The sequence below is a fragment of the Megalops cyprinoides genome, chromosome 18 (assembly GCF_013368585.1).
Source record: "Megalops cyprinoides isolate fMegCyp1 chromosome 18, fMegCyp1.pri, whole genome shotgun sequence".
NCBI lineage: Eukaryota > Metazoa > Chordata > Actinopteri > Elopiformes > Megalopidae > Megalops > Megalops cyprinoides.
The window spans coordinates 2,869,245-2,886,661 of NC_050600.1; the positions used below are offsets into that span (position 1 = coordinate 2,869,245).

At 45.3% G+C, this 17,417-nt stretch overlaps 1 protein-coding gene across 3 annotated transcripts in view; it reads left to right on the forward strand.

The window, feature by feature from the left end:
• LOC118792914 (NACHT and WD repeat domain-containing protein 2) overlaps positions 1-17,417 on the forward strand; it is a 39,575-nt gene that overhangs the window by 12,452 nt on the left and 9,706 nt on the right. For all 3 annotated transcript variants that reach the window (XM_036550756.1, XM_036550757.1, XM_036550758.1), the window contains 2 exons: positions 5,034-5,150; positions 15,343-15,546. In XM_036550756.1, the coding sequence (XP_036406649.1) occupies positions 5,034-5,150; positions 15,343-15,546 (321 nt within the window). The remainder of the gene's footprint in view (positions 1-5,033; positions 5,151-15,342; positions 15,547-17,417) is intronic.

Here is a 17,417-nt window from a genome sequence, read left to right on the forward strand (position 1 = left end):
GAGTGAGACTCAAAGCTTGGGAGGGAAAGAGTGGGGAAAAGAAAGAGAGAGAGAGAGAAAGTAAAAAGGTGAAAGAGAGAGAAGAGGAGAAGAAGGGATGAATGTGAGAATAATCCTTCTGATCGTAGCCCTGTGCCCATTCCTCTGGGAACAGTTAAAGCACTTACTGAGAGAGCGAAAGGCCCCTTTGTGTTTGTGTGGAGGCCGTTCAGAATTGAGGCGTTTCCGTATCTGGTCTTCGGGGGTATCGATCATCCATTTGCCGGGGTTTTGAGCGATTTACAGCATCGCTATGACAACTCGGAGCGAGCTCTGGTTTATAGCGGCAGCGGTTTTGTCTGAGACGTCTCCCCTCGCAGTTCTGAAGGTTCGCTGTTGTGCACGCGCGCCTCTCCACCTGCCAGGAAGGACTGATGAAGCCATATATCCCCTCCCGCTCAGCCGGCGTCGGCCTGCGTCCCCCGAGACCAAGCTCCGAGGCTCTCACACCTCTCCCCACAGAGGTCAAACAGAACCCTGCACACTACCTGAAATACACCCCCCCCCCCCCCCCCCCCCCGCTAAATTGAAAAGGCGGATGGATTCTATTGCACTAATATAATCATAAAAAAGCATGCTGCATGCCAAGAATCTTGGTTTTTTTTTTCTTGTTTTCAGATAAAATTGCCATGGGTTCTGTGACGGATAGCGGATAGCCCAAATTTATACACTCGTCAGTCTGAAGAAAGAGGCAAGTTTGTGATGCTAAGATTTGACATTAAATTGAAGAAGTGGTGTTAAAAACACCACAATTATTATTTTTTTCTTTTTTATACTGCCAGATTACGATTGCAGTGCCTGGAAAAGAGAATAGTAAATCCGAGCTCCAGTAAGTCCTAATATTTAATATATTGTGTTTTAATATAGCATATTAAAATATATAATAACAGGTAACATATTAATAAGTAATTATATTAAGCATTTCAGTCCTAAATCCATCACAGTGCAAACACAGGAGTTTACTTCGAACGGATCGTCTCCTTTGCCCATTCTTTGGTGTGTTGCGCCCCAGAAACCGGGATAAGCATCTGTATCAGTGGGGACATGGGGCCAGCTTCCACAAGTGATTGGCATGACCCCCCCCCTCCAAAATTGCGCAAGAGCGAAAAACAAGCCTATCCAGGTGGCGAATTCCCGTTGTTAAACTGCGAGCGTGAGGCATCTCTGGGAATCAGAGGCTCGTGTTCACATCCCTCATCGTGACTCCCGGTCTGAGCATGGTTTTCCCTCCGCAGCCTCGAGGAGGCAGATATCTGGCCTCAGATCCCGTCCTCTTGTGTGGCTCAGCCAATCCGCTCTCAGGCCTCTTGCTGAAATTAAATTACTGGCACCTCACCCATGAGGCCGCTATTAACTAATGTCTGGGTTTGTTTTTGATTTTAATCATGCAGTTCTGCATCTATTCTGCCTTGCTGAATAAAACCTCTTTAGATGCAGTAGCTGTTGCCTCATCCTGTAATGCATGTTGCCTTGAGATGCACCCTTAGCAGGGAGATCAGCCAAAATAATAATAACAATAACTATAACAACAGTAATAACAATAATAATAATAATAATAATAATAATCTGTTGCATGTTTGCGATCACAAGCAGTGGCTGTTGAAAGTGAGTAAGAAAACTGAACTCATTCCAAACACAACGGACACAATTTGCTATAGCTTTGGAACTGAAACTAAGTACAGCGGTTTTTAACACTGATGGATTTTGTTGTTGTTGTTGTTGTTGTTGTTCTTGAAAATCGGCCTCCATTCCACAGCTCCCTGCTGTTGGAAACGCCTGCGGCGGTGTGGGGGAGGTAAGGGCTTGCCACTCATCACACTGCACCCTGCAGCATCGTCTCTTGTGACTGGCAGAGTCACAGAGTCACATTGTGCTGAAAGGCGAGCACCAGTCACGCTGTGATAACGCCGTGTCCTGCAAGCTCCTGCCTGCCGAGCCAAGCACACAGCAGTCCTCCCATGCCCTGCCAGTCAAAGAGCACATCAAAGACCGCTCCCACTGCCGTGCCTGCACTGTGAAGGCCACGCCCCAACTCTGGCCAATCCAAGTCAAGACCACTCCCCGTAGCCCTGCCAGAATTCTTAAGGCCACTCCTCCTGCTGAGTTTCTCAGTGTAAACACCACTCTTCTTGACCTGTCAGTCATACCGAAAGACCACACCCCCAAACCTGTAAATAAAGATGAAGACCACCCCCCTAATCCCTAACAGAGCTAATTTGGTCGCATTAACAGAGGCTGATTTCAGGAGAGCCCTTTTATTCCACTGATTCTGTCACTAACAGAACTCTGGCGCGAACATCGTTCAGAATCGGGTTCAGAACGACCCCCCCCTCTCCTCAGAGTCGCTGGTGTCGGAGGTGATCCCAAGACAGAATCAGAGCCAGCGACACTCGTGCTCGAAGGCCGTGTGAGGTGCCCTGGCTTCAGGGGAGGAGAGCGTGTGCGGCTGCAGTGCAGGTCTCTGGGTTGCCAGACGGCTCCTTTATCAGCTCTGCTCTGACGCACTGTAGTGTTACACTGCAGATTTCTCCTCTCTGCGCAGATTTTAGGAAGCTTCAGGTCAGCGTTGGCAGCTCTGTGAAGAACAATGCTTAAACTTTAAACATCCTCAAGAAAACGGCATGGTGACTGTCACTATTTGCGCTTGTATTGACTTGCCTGAGGTGTAGGTTAGTTTAACAGGCTAACCACAAATATGACGGCTGTATTGACCAGAGTTCAGGTGACTTGATGTGAAGAAGGCATGTTTATCTGGTGCAGATTATCCTATCCCACATCTTTTTCAATGCTTTTTCAACACCTTTCTGAATGGCACAGTTGTGCTTTCACATATTAATAGTTCGCCCTGGAAAATAAGCATTGTACAAACCTTGGATCAGACTTGATAGTTAAGTGTAGGTTTTAGTTTTTTTTTTTCCTTTTCAGGATTTAGATTGTCTTTATTTAAGCTTCCATGTGAAATTGTGGGCATTTGAGCATTAGATTGTGGGCATTGGAATCTGGATGAACTGTCCGTACAGGGCTCTTCTTACCATGGACTGGATTCAGCTGCCAGAGAGGTTACACCATATTCCAACCAATCTTGCCAGCTTTAATCCCAGTCTGGGTCATGCAGTAACTGCAAGTGAAAACTGCATCTCTGCACTCTTAAAGTGCAAAGACGCTCCCACGTTCCTCCGAGGAAAACCTCCCAGGGGTGTGACTGCAACAAATGGCATCGTCAGACAGACACATCTATAAGTTCTGGTGTATTAATTTTGTCCATGGGAGACGTGCCATGCGCCGTCGAAGAGGAAATTTCCTCAGCAGCCCGCTCTTTGTTTTAATCATCCAAGCAATAGCAGCGGATTGTGAGCGTTGCTTCGCAGGAGGCGTTTTTCGCAGCGGCAGCTTCATTTGCAAGCGTTGTCTCGATCCACTGTCCCGCGCTCCGTGAGAGGATTTTGGAAATGAATTTCAAACAGACTGAGTGCTACCGACGGACACCATTTGACTGGCAGCACATATCTCGAAAGGGTGGGTTTGCAAGGAGTCCAGAACGAGATGCAGGTTACTGCAGTGATTTGCAGCACCACTCCCCTGACTTCCCCTGCAATCAGATCTCATTTAGCACAGAGCTGAGACCCGCACAGAGTCCCTGTCTTTACAATGAATCACCACAGAGGGCCCAGACGTCCCGTCATAAATAATCCCTAATAAAACTAAAAAGGAGCTTGGGAAGAATAGAATTTGATATTAAAATGGGTTCTTTGTATCCTGTCTGTCCCTTTGCCTGAGTTCCGTCCTTTCTTTGCAGCCTTTCTTTTGGAGTGCTAATGTGATGTGTGTGGGATTTTTTTATAGGCCTCTCTCAGCGATTATTTCGGCCTGCAATGAAAGCATGTCCTTCCTTCAAATGAGGGAATCTACAGGAAAAAAGAGGCCTGGAATGAGGTTCCTGATGCCTTTTGTGGGAGGATTGAGCGCTAAAACGATTACAATGTGCGCTGAATGCCACAGCCTCATTGAGATGGGGCCACCTTGTTTCAGAGGATGATTAGACACCTCGATCAGGGACGGCTTCTCTGCCGCTTTCAGGGGCCCAAAGACACCCGTACTTACTGTAATTTTACTGCAGCATCACTCGACTCTGCTCAAAACATCTTTCACAATACATCTTATAAAAATACATGTCCAGGTCACTCTCATTAAGCCCACTGTGTGCCTTGGTTTGATCTTGCGCCATGTACTCATGTACACACATTTCTGATTTTATTGTGTGTGTTGCCTTGATTGCAAAGCCTCTCTCCCACACAGTGACCCTGACTGGCCCGTGTTGGCTCTAAATGTGGAGATTCTCGGGAACTGACCCTGATTTTAATATTTGTCTGCCAAGTAGCGATCCTGATTGTGGCTGTTAATGCCCTGATTTTTTTTTTAATTCTGTATTTATTTTATTTTATTTATTTTATTGACATTAATTATTAAAGAGTCCAACCACAAAGGTGAACTTAAAATTCACTTCTCTTAAAAGTGAAGATGAATTTTGTTGCAGTTACCCTGATTGTGTGGGGCGACCACCCTAAGGCAGTGACCATTTTATTACAATTTTAATACAATTCTCTCTCACAGTGACTGTATGACCATGCTGTGTGACACCCTGGTGCACTGACTCTGGGATTGTGCTGTGTGACTCTCTGACTCGGTGACTCCCTGATTGTGCTGTGTGACTCTCTGACTCGGTGACTCCCTGATTGTGCTGTGTGACTCTCTGACTCGGTGACTCCCTGATTGTGCTGTGTGACTCTCTGACTCGGTGACTCCCTGATTGTGCTGTGTGACTCTCTGACTCGGTGACTCCCTGATTGTGCTGTGTGACTCTCTGACTCGGTGACTCCCTGATTGTGCTGTGTGACTCTCTGACTCGGTGACTCCCTGATTGTGCTGTGTGACTCTCTGACTCGGTGACTCTGTGATTGCGCTGAGACACTGACCCTGCTTCTGTTGTCTCCCAGGTGGTGGACCTGTACTGGGGAATAGACCAGGAGGAGTGGGACAGCCCCGATCTTCAGCGGCTGAGGATGAAGCTGCTGGAGGAGTGCCTGAAGACCTCCGCAGGTCCATGTTTTGTTGTGGGTATATGACGATAAGCCTTTATGCCCTCTGCTCTTCTTTCCAAACGCCTGTCGTACGAGTGTCCGTGACTGTGTGTGCACCTCCCCCAAACAAGCCGTGACTGCAGAGATACACAATGATCGGATGCCGCGGAGCCTCCTCCTCGCTTTTAATCTCCTGTCAGCTTAATTCTGCTGTTAAATTTGAAAGCTGGACCGCTTGCAGATCACACTACGCTTATGAATTCGGGTTCGAAGGAGAAATCTGCAGCGGGGGTATTTGGGCTATGAAGTGCTTAATAATTTATTGATGAAGTGCGTGCAACCGAGTCACGCTCGGAAAAATAAACCCTAGGGTGTGGAATTGATTTCAGAATGATTAAAATGATTAAAATGCAAATGAGCAATTTCTGGGAGTGCAGGCCGATCGAAATGGAATCAGGGTTTAGAGTGAGAGCTGGCCAGCGAAACAGATGACAAACCTGTCCCTCTTTCCTTTCTCTCTCTCCTTTCTCTCTCTCCATCTCTCTCTCTCTCTCTCTTTCTCACATACTTTGATCTTTCTACCCATCTCTTTTTTTCACCAAATTTCTCTGTCTCCCTCTTCCTCTCCCAGTCAATCTCTTACGCAATGTTCAAGTGTCTCGGTCTCCTGTCTCTCTCTCTCTCTGTCTCTCCCTCATGTCCTTTTCTAGCTCTTTTTTTCTCCTTATATTTGTTCCTCTCACTCTCTTTCCCTTTCTCTTTTTCTGTCCTGTCTATGTCTCTGTCTCTGGAATGAGATGGTTTTGTACACAGATGCAGTGTTTATGCAAATTAACTGCATTGGCTGGACCCCCTGCATGGCACAGATTAATGCCCTGGCTATATGAAAGTGTGGGTCTACCTTTCAGTGAAGTTTGGAATGAAATGCACCTGAAGAACACACTGCCCCCAGGCTTGCTTCTGAATGCCATCAAAACAGCTCTGGATATCCTCTAAAAGATTCCTCTCACTCTCTCCTAACATGCCTGCCCTCAGGTACACCTTTAACTACCTGCAAATACACAATAAAACAAACATAATCTCCCTCAAACATGCAACTGATCCTTGCCAGCTACATACCTACATCGTAGTTAGTAGCAACGACAGAGTTGTGATGTTGGAGTTCCAGCCATTTATATTTTGGTAAACTAGTTTGGGAGTTGACTTTGATTTTATATTGTGAATTTTTTTTTTTTTTTCTCTAAAATCTTTATTATTTGTTGTTTGGTAAGATACCTGGCTGAATGCCAGTTAGACAGATTATGACAAGTAGGCAAATAAGTAGCCCGTCACTAACATGCCATCGGACACGCTAACCGCCCCGCTATCGAAACGACAGACAAGATGAAAATAAGTAAGGGCTGCTGATGACGCCAGCTTCGCGGAAGACAACAGATGTAGGACCCGCGGCGATGTGTCGTCCCCGGATACTGACAGCACGGGGCTGTCACAGAGGTAGCCTCCTCCATCAGTCAAACAGCCATCGCCAAACAGCCCGTGACAGTTTGGGGTTGCCTCCATCGCAGCTTCCTGTTTTATTCAGATCCCCTTGTTTACGTCAATAAAACAAAAGTAGAATGGAATGGAAGTACCGTACAAGTTGCGGGGGGTCGGGGGGGCGAAATGTGCTCCCAGACACAGGAACAGCATTTTGAGCGGGGCATCCTTCCCTTGAGTTTCACTCCCTCCATCATTGAGCCTGCATTAGCAGCCTCTTGACTAAAGAGCTCTGACGCACCGTTGTATATTGAGAACTCGTGTCCATCTACTAACACACTGGTAAACACACGTCCATCCATGCAGTGTATCTTGTTTAAGCTGCATGTTTGCCACGCACTGCGGTTTCAAATCCCAGACAGAGAACTGAACCGTCTGCACTGTGGCACTTTTCAGCAGTGTTCTGGTTCTCCCTCCACCCCCCCTCCCCCACACACACACACACACACACACACACACACACACCCCGCCAGCCAGCGTAGCCTTGAGGCTTCTGTTCTCTCCGTGCAGACGTGACTGTGGGAGTCACATCAAAGCGGTCTCCGGGACACGGAGCAATCGCAGCTGACAACTGTCACAGCCCCGAGGGCAGCCGCCCGCGCCGGAGAGGCAGAAACTCCGGGGACACCGCCGAGCGCTGACTCCTGCAGAGAGAGAAAGAGCGCGCGGCCGGGCGGGCGGGGAGAAATTACCCCTCACCTCCCCACACACAGGCCCGGCTCAGGCCTTGCTCAGCCTTTTCAGACCAACAGTGGCTCAAAGTAACACGTTATGCTGTGTAAGAAGTAAAAAAAAAAAAAGCTAATAAAAGACAGCAGCACGTACTGATACAGTATGCTCCATGTTAATTCATAGCCCCTACCTAAATGGGTACAAAAGTAATCTATAAAAGAAAAAAATATTGAATTGTTTTCTGCTTAAAATGTTATACATTCATTTTAATAGCTTTGCACTCAGCAAATTCAGATTCACAATGAATGGATTTTATTCCAGAAAGGGTTCCTTTTATTCACCTCCCTGCAATTAGTATTTTGGAAGTCGTCCTTTGGCATGGATTATACTGCAGTGTTTTATGAGGCTGTAGAAGTCTTGAGTCTGGTTTTTTGATTATTCCGGGAATTTTTTGGGTTTCATTTGTGAGCTGCCCTCTTGACCTTGAACCATGGAAGTCTGACTGGATTTGAGTGAGGTGTGGAAGATCATTGTTATGCTGGAATGTCTATTTTCAGAGCAGTTTGCGCTTCTTGGCAGAGGGAGCCAGGTTTTTGGCCACTATGTTCTGATGTGAGCTGGATTACAGTACTCCCTTCATTTTAATAAAGGCTCGAAGACCCATAGCCAAATAGACAAACCCAAAAGTTAATAAGCCCCCAACAATGTCACAGTGGGCACGGGTTTCTTCTCAATGGGCACGGGTTCCGCCTTCCACTGTTTTATGCCTAACATAAAGCTGATCAGCATGTCCAAAAAGCTCAGTTTTCATTTCATTTTCATGCATGCAAACTTGTCAGTTTGTTTCAGAGATGTTCAAGTTTTGTCTATAGATTATGTATGTGTATGTGTATCTGCGGTCTCTTCTGCTTTGCTTTGTCATTTCATTGACAGTTAGGACAGAGGATAGCGTTCCATAAATATTTACTTCAAACTGTTGTTTTTTCATGGTGAAAAATCCATCTGAACACGGATGCGTGTCCGGTTTCATGAAGTCTCATGCCTGTGTAAAGACCTGTCTCTCTCACAGAGGGGATTTCACAACCTGTGAGCCCTCAGGTTATAGAGAAAATACCTGCCAGTCTGCACATCCTGCTGCTGGCACAATATTAGCTAGTTGCTCTACAACTGTACGTGCATTAGCGTGTTAGCAAAATGAATTCACTGCACTGTGTACAGGGTGTTTCTAAATCAGGATGCTAAAACCATGGCAGGGTATTTTTGCCACTGTGAAAGCCGTCATTGTTACATCAAACCGCGTATTAGTTTTCATTATCACGCCTTCCATTTTCAGACTTAGGTGACTGTCTGGTAACGTAGACCAGGTGTCGTCATGTATAATAATAATAATGAAAGAAATGAATACATTGAAAGTGATAGGTGGCACTTTCCCGAAGTTGGCGGCCCCTGCAGAGCGCGTTTCCTGGTCGCTCAGTGAGCCTGGGCGTGGCACGGGACGTAGAGCTGGCATCGACCTGGAGGAGGTGGGGCTGGGCATCGGTGCCACTTTTTTTGTCAGAGTCAGAGGTTTCACATGGTTAATAACGTGTTTCTCAAAAGTTGCAAGTGCACATGGTTACGGCTTGAAAGGGTTTTTTGTCCTGTTTTTTTCTTACTTTGCATTCTTCTCTCTTTGCTCTTTCTTGCCTCACTGCGGGAAATCTAATAGCGCTTATTAGTCTCACAGTCGCACATTATGCAAAGGGCAGATAATGCGATATCTTCTGGGTATGACCCTTTTCATGGTAATGATCTGAAAGCACATGTCACACGCCTTTCGTCTGGCTGTGTGATTTAACAGAGAAATTACAGCCCTAAACCATCAAAGGAGGGAGAAAGAGAAAGAACAACACGGGCCCACAAACAAGTGTCCTTATGTCACCATCCCAACCACATTGCCTCTGTTGGAAAACCTGGGACTAAAACAAAAAAATATAATTTTAAATATTCAGTACCTGCATTAATAATAATAATCATCATCATCATCATCGTCATCATAAGTATTATGATAAGTACTATTTTGGAATATTTATATGAGTACACAATTGGGTGAATCATATACGGAAGAAGGTGAACTTAGCATTCATCTTTCTCTGTACTGGGATTGGATGCTATTTTCGCTCTTTGTTAACCTTTGTTCTGAGGTCCTCCTTGCCTCGGACGCGGCGGCCCCTGGGGACTCACCATGGATGCTCATTTCCTTCCAGCTGAGCTCTCTCTTAATCAGGTTCAGCTGAGTTCCCACTCTATCATTGAGTTGTTCATCGAACGCTTATCTGCATTTGACATCTCTTCACGAGTATTGGCTGTTACTTCTTTCCTACACATACGGGTCATTGGATGTCTGTTAGTCCTCTGTGACAGATATGTGTTAGTGGATATCTGTTAGCTCTTTGTTACAGATATGGGTTGTCAAATATCTGTTAGCCAGTCATTACAGATTTGGATTGTGGGATATCTGTTGTTACAGACAAAGGTTTTTGGATATCTGTCATTCCTTTGTTTCAGACATGAGTTGTTGAATATCTGCAAGTTCTTATTACGCATATACTGTAGATTTTTGGATATCTGTTCAGTCTTTGTTACAGATATGAGTTGTTGGATATCTCTTAGTTCTTTATGACATATATGGGTTGATTGAAAACCATTATTTCATTGTGACACAGTATATGGATTGTTCGATATCTGTTAGTTCTCTGTGACAGATGTGGGTTGTTGAATATCCGTTAGGTCAGCTGTTTGCTGTAACACAGTAACAGGAACAGGAAAAGCCATGTTACTGGAGGATTGCAGGCTCTGCTGATTTTTATGAAATCATTAATTAAGGAGACAGTGGCCTCACCTGCTGCTCCAGGTGTAAGGCAGATGCTGACTGAGTTCATTGTCTCCCCTCAGATAGCACTGTACCCTGCACTGATCTGTCTGTGCAGAGCTCAGTGCTCATAGGAGGAAGCAGTTCATCTACTGTATGTCACCCAAAGTTAAATAGTTACTGTTGATGTGGTCATTGCGCTTCCCTGTACTCAGCGAATCACAGATCTTCTCTCTTCTTTTGTGTCAGCAACTCTTAAAAAGGTTAGATTGTGTAAGATAGATCTGTGAGCTTGTGTTGCAGGTAGTTGTACAATCACTGGTTTCTGGGTGCTCACAATAATACAGAGTTAAGAAACTGTTTCTGAGCAGGAGCAGAAAAGTATATGTTTTTGGATATGATTTCTACAATCTCTTAGACGGACAATCATCATCATAAAATCTGGCACAGGCAATAGACTGAGTCACCCTCCAAGAATTGTACAGAGGTTTTCCAGAGGGAATCAAAAAACAGAAAAATCCCAGGGGCTACTCTGGGAAACAGTGAAAATTATTCCCTGTCCCTTTGCAAAGAGGCAAGAGAAGAGAAGCTCTCTCAAAACAGAAATATATACTGTACACATATGTAGTGAGGTGTGTGTAAATCACCTGAAGGGATTTTAGCAGTCTGTTAGTTGGGTTTGGAAAATGGCCGGCAGTGAGATACAGCATGCAGTACCTTTGGGTGATAATCCACGGCCTGTGGGTTTTGGGTGTCTCAGTTCAGTAGTGGTCGTCATGGTTGCGGGTGGCTTTTCATCCCAGCGCTGTGCCGGGCCGGACACCATGGGACTGCAGCAGGCTTGGGCTTCAGGCCTCAGGGCAGGCGGATGTCTGAGGGCAGACCACCCTTTGGTCTGTCCTGCAGGGGAAGACTGCAAGGAGCAGACCAGTGCAGACATGCACTTAGAGCACATGCTGGTGTGCACCAGGATACCTACTGAGGTGACTTCTCATTAGTCATTTCAGTCAATATGTTAAATGCTGAGACATTACAAAGTGCCACAGACCCTGAAGCAAAATGAAACAAAAGAATAAAAGTAAAGGTTCCCCTGTAATACATTTCTATTCATATGAGCACCTTAAACCACGAAAATTAATTCAGATAAGCATTCGGTTTCATTAATTATGAGTAATTGTTTATTAGGTTTAATTATTAGTTGTTCACTGGGGCCTAGAACAAAGGCACCTGATTAACTGAGGCAGCTGCATGGAATTTGCTTCATATGTAAGATCTTACCGAATATCTGTTGCATGAGGAACTTTTTTTCTTTTTTCCTGATGGCACAGACAAACTCCCAGCAACACCTTTCCTTCATAGAGAATGTACAGCAGGGGTGGCCAACCACGAGAGCCATGTGTCCTGCATGTTTTAGATCTCTCCCTGCTCCAACACAGCTGATTCAAATGATCAGTTTGTTATTCAGCAGCTTCAGGAGTTCATAACGAGTTGATCATTTGAATCAGCTGTGTTGGAGCAGGGAGAGATCTAAGACATGCAGGACACGTGGCTCTTGTGGTTGGCCACCCCTGCTGCACATTCAAGGCAAGGTACTTAACCCACAATTGCCTCAGTAAATATCCAGCTGTATAAATGGATAACATTGCAAAGAACTGTAACCTATGTAAGTCGCTTTGGATAAAAGCGTCTGCCAAATGAATAAATGTAAATGTACAGCATATTAAATGTAGATATGTCAAACAAGGATCATTATTCAGTCAACAGTTTAATCAAAGCACATTAACTGCCAGAAAACCAGAAGATAAGGTGTGCCCCCAGACCCAGGGTAAGGAAATATGAGAATAAGGGTGCCTTTTGTGGAGCGAAAATCCTCACAGAGCTGGGCAGTGTATCAGTGCTGAAAACGGGCATATGTTGGAGCTTATCTGTGGACAGGCTTTGGTGTTTCATTCAGGCCCGCTCTTGTTCAGCCAGAGAAAAGTTACCCAAAACCTGACAAAATAAAGTTCTGGCCATCTGTCCAGGTGCCTCATTCAGCTTGGCATAGCTTCAGTGCTTTCCACCACAGTGAGCCGGCGACAGAGATGTAGACGTCTTTTAACTGCTGGTGGGGGATAGCGGGGAGGCTGTCGAATTCTCCTCCTGGTTCTGTGTTTTTTTTTGTGGCTGGGCGCAAGCATGTGACAGCAAATACAAGGGACGCTCGCCGAGGGCTGATCAAGGACGAGCGGGCTCTAAAACCCGTCGCCTGGCGCTGCGCTCTCTCCCGTCTGGAGGAGACGGCGATTACAGCGGCCGCTCACAGACGGCCCCTGGGCCGCCTCGTATCACTTCCTCTCTCTCGCGCGGTGATGCCTTTATCTCAGAGTGATAAACCGCTCCGTGCGCGCACCCGGGGAAGAAATACACCGCAACACCCGGGATAAAACCGCGAAAGAGCCGTGAACGAACGCGATTGGCAAGTGTTTCTTTGGGATTAAAACGATTTACTTGCCTGGTTTCAAGGGTGAATCTCATGCCAGTTTATGGCTGATAACAGTCGATGCTTGGTGGGCCAAATTATTTTTCAGGCCTTTCAGTTGCAATTCCAGGCAATATTTCAAGGTTTCTTGAACAGTGGGCATAGATATGCTTCACTCACAAACTTATACCATGCCAAGCCATAAACGTGTGAAAATATACCAACATAATACACTATATCTAAATAATTAAGACTGAGAATAAAATACGTGTATATTAATGTTGACTTTAATTCAATATATAGCAATAGAATAACACAGCGTTCATCTGGTGGCCCATGCCTCAGCCAGTATGAAGCAGCCCTGACCAGCAGACAGCCGGAGAGATAGCGTTTGACACGTGTGTTAATGGACTGGACGGAGTGGGTAATTTGCATGAAGTTCTTCATCTGAGATTCTCCATCTTCCCTCTGGCAGTGAATCGGCAAGCGGGACGATGATTGCCACGCGTGTCTTTCAGATAAGCTCCCAATCCGCCATGCCCTCCACTGTCATTCTCTTTCCCTGCGGAGCCGGCGGTGGGATCAGGAAGGCAGGCAGATGCCGATATGTGAGGGCTTGTGGGGTAATCATTACTGAAAAGCATGGATGACGGTCTGACCATCTTTCAGATCGCACTCATGAGCAGAATGAGGGGAAGCAGGCCACCTGGGAGAGCGTAATGCTAAATGTTTCAGATAATGGGGAGTAATTGATCTACAGTCCCTGCATTGTAGGGAAAAACTTCAGTGTGAAAGCTCTTATTTTTGACTGTCGCATGTAGTACACTCTTGTATCCGTTGGCTTGCAGTCAATTTGTTCTTCATTTTGTTTGTTTGTTAAATAATTAAATAAATCGTTGCAGCTTGGCAACTTCCTTTTTTTCCCTTTTCTTTCCTGAGATACATCCCATTAGTCTGCACTTCACTAACACTGGCTGTGACTGGCTTTGTCTCATTATCATTTTAATTTAGCGTTTCAGGTGGAAATGTTGTTATTTAGTTCTGTTTGTGTTACTGGGAGGCACTGTTAAAACTCTGAGCTGAAATCCCACTATACACGGCCTGTCACGTTTCGGGTTTCCCCCCCCCCACACCTGTCCAATTAGAATGCGGGGTGGCAGCGGAGGGCCGGCGCGTGTGCGGAGCCTGCTGAGGGTCACGGGAGGCGCAGAGGAACAAAGAGATCCTTACCCTGCCCCTGTCATCCTCCTGTCCAATCAGAGCCAGGTTCTGCCACCGGCTGCCACACGGCAGGGCTGTTAGCGCGGACGTGCTGTCACTTAGAGACAGGGAAGAGATGCAAATTCAGAGATGTCATGACTAAACACGGTCCTGACTCATTATTTCTCTCTCAGAGTGTCAACATGTTCTATTATGGTGATTACGATGATTGATTATAGTTATGAGGGTGAATGTAATGGTGATGATAACAATGGATATGGTGGGGATATGATGATAAGGGTTATGGTGATATAATGGTCTTCCTGTTGATGATGATGATGGTGATGATGATGATGATGATGATGAAGACAGTATGAACAGTACTTGCAGCTCTACGTGCACCACTGTGGCAGAGCTCTTATTTAACGTGAAACTGGAACACAAGCCAGAGCATTTCTGAGCATTTCACAAAAGCAGAAACCAGCAGGGAAATGAACTCCCTCGGTCATGAACCTTTCACTAATTGGCTGTCAACGCGTATTTTTGTTTTGGATTTTGTCCACACAGCCTACAGACATGCCTGCTTTACAAAGACAAGAAAGTGAACTGAGGCTGCAGAGCACGAATGCCATGCTGATTCCGGAAGCACACCTTGATGCTTATGTGCAGTAATGGCTGTTTCTGCCTTTGTACTCATTTATGAGGAGAAAGCTTTTTCTGAATAGAATCTGGTCATATACTGTTAGATCCCCTGGATCTGTGCATGTCTCGCCCAAAATAAATATATTGCAATATATTTAATATGTGTTAAAACATATATTTTAATATTTGAAATTATATAAATGTGTGTAAATATATGGGAATTACATATTGGAAAAATACCCATATACCATTTATAAGAGAATATGTAATATCATATATTACAACGTATATGAAATTTTGTTGAAGTTTGTTTGTACTGGCATATATTGCAGTGTATTGCTTCCATCTGGATATGAAGTGTGGCGTGTTGTTTACACAGACTAGGTGTTCTCCACAGTAACTGTGCAGGTGTCTTGTTAAACAAAATCTATTCAGGTCAATTACAGCAGGCTCTGCTAATGGAAAACGGCTGGGGAACTGTCCTCTTTCCCTTCATATACAGCTAAACAAGTTCTCCAAATCCTTCTGGCTGTCTCTCTCTCTCTCTTTATCTCTCTCTGTCTCTTTCTTTGTCTCTTTTTCTCTCTAGCTTTCTCTCTCTCTGTCACTCTCTCTCTCTCCCTCTCTCTCCCTCTCTCCCCCTCTCTCTCTCTCTCCCTCTCTCTCTCTCTCTCTCTTTCTCCATCTCTCCCCTCTGTTTCTTTAGCGGTACATAGAAGATAAACACAGTAGTTATTCTAACTATAACAGTAATAGTAAAGTAATAAACTCTATCTCTGTCCCTCCCTCTCTGCCTCTCTGTCCCTCTCTCTGTCCGTCTCTCCGTCTCTCTCTTCTCCCCCTCCCCCGTTCCTTTCCCACAGGGACTCGTTGGGGAGAAGTACGGGAGCATCCGTGTGCCGGGCGAGGTGGAGTCGGCGGAGTTCGAGATGATCCTGGACGCGGCGGTGGAGGCGGGGCTAGATACGCGCATCCTAGAAGAATGGTACTGCAGGGACGAGAACGCCGTGCCGCCCGCCTACTACCTCAAACCAAAATCGCAGATGCTGAAGAACTACCACAACTCGGTGAGTGCCCCGTCCTGTAACCCGTCCATGGAAACCACAACAGCCGCACCAAGCTTTCTACCAGGCACGCAATATGGGGTTCGAGTCAGAGGGACGGTCCACTACATTACATTACATTATTGGCATTTAGCAGCCACTCTTATCCAGAGCGACTTAACCATACAGGTTACTTTTTTTTATATGCCATCCATTTACACAGCTGGATTATTTACTGAGGCAACTGTGGGTTAAGTGCCTGCCCCTAGGGTACAGCAGCAGTGCTTCCAGCAGGGAGTTGAACCAGCAACCTTTCGGTTACAAGCCCTGCTCCTTACCACTATGCTACACTGCAACCCCATACTTGGCAAGGGACTGTGGCTCACAGTCAACTTGTGTTTGGGCAACATATGACCCTCCCTGCTCCTTACCACTATACTACACTGCCTCTACAGAATCTACTCCTACTGTGGGGTGGAGTGTAGTGGTGACAGTGGGGTTAGGGTAGATGACACCATTGGTCACTCCATTAGGGAATGTGACCATGACTGTGGAACAGGTGAGAGACGGCACATCACACGCACCGCGGCCGCATAAACAGGGTTATTATGGCTTTAACAGTGTGGCTCGGCCCTTTGAAGTCTGATGGACACCCGCGGGGGCCTCCATCCAGCGGCACTTCAAAGGATTGTAGGGGGTGCATGCTCTATAAAGGTTATTAATCATAGCTGATAATAAAACAGAAGGGGTAAACATGATAACAGGGCGCTGGAGTTAAAGCCAGAAGAGGACAAAGAAATGTACAGAGTAAGGAAGAATGCAATTCCAGAATTAGGGTGAGAACCTCTAGTCTGCGCTGTACCACAAGAGTGGCTAAGGGACTGATCTTGTAACCAGAAGGTTGTTTGGTCAAGCCTCCCACTGGGTCTCTGCTGTTGTACCGTGGAAGAATGTACTGTGCTTAATTTGAGTGGCTGTGCATCCTGCTGTTCAAACAGATTTTCAAAAGAATATTCGCGGTCCACAGCTTTGCAGTCTTACACTGGGAAAGATCAACCCCAGCACAGAGCCATGATTATGATTATGATTTTTGGAAACAGACAGTAGTTTTTAACTCCATTAAAAGACAAGACATTCATATGTGAACATCCATGCAAAAAATGATAATGTATTAAATTTCTGTTGTTGTATATGTTCAATGTAAACGTTCAATGTAACTATAGTAATAGCTAATGTAATAATATAATAATATAAGGAGTTTATATTTAGTTTTGCAGTATACATTACAGTGCCTGGTGCTTTTTTTCTAAGAGAGTGTCTCTGTTGTTAGCCTCTGAGGGGTTAGTAAAATGGTGACTGGTTCCTCCTTTAGTACACTTTGAAAGTGTGCGTAATGGATTTTTGAGGCAGGCTGGTAATCCCTCCGTAGGGATATTTATTTGAACCCGCGCAGATGCAGTGTCATGTTTTCCATGGCCACCTGTGGAAAGGTGTTATTTTGAGTCTCTGCAGGGGGGACAATGAGAAAAACAGCGGGGTCTTTCCTCACCTCCACACAGGAGCTTTCACACAAATCTAACACCCCTGAGTCTGCTTCTGCGTCTCTCTCACTGTCTCTCTCAAGCTTCTGCTTCTGCCTCTCTTTCACTGTCTCTCTGTCTCTCTCTCTCTCAAATTCAAACTCAGAGGTGCTTTATTGGCAGGACAGGTGAACACTGTGTAGCCAAAGCAAAGACACAAACAATAATGAAAAGCAAATAATGAAAAACAGCCAAACAAATTAGAAGAAAATACATATATACACAAGTTAAATAGATTGTCAGTAGTCAATCTAATATAACGAACAGTAAATTAATTATTAATTAATTAATTTGATGAATATATACATTGCTGTT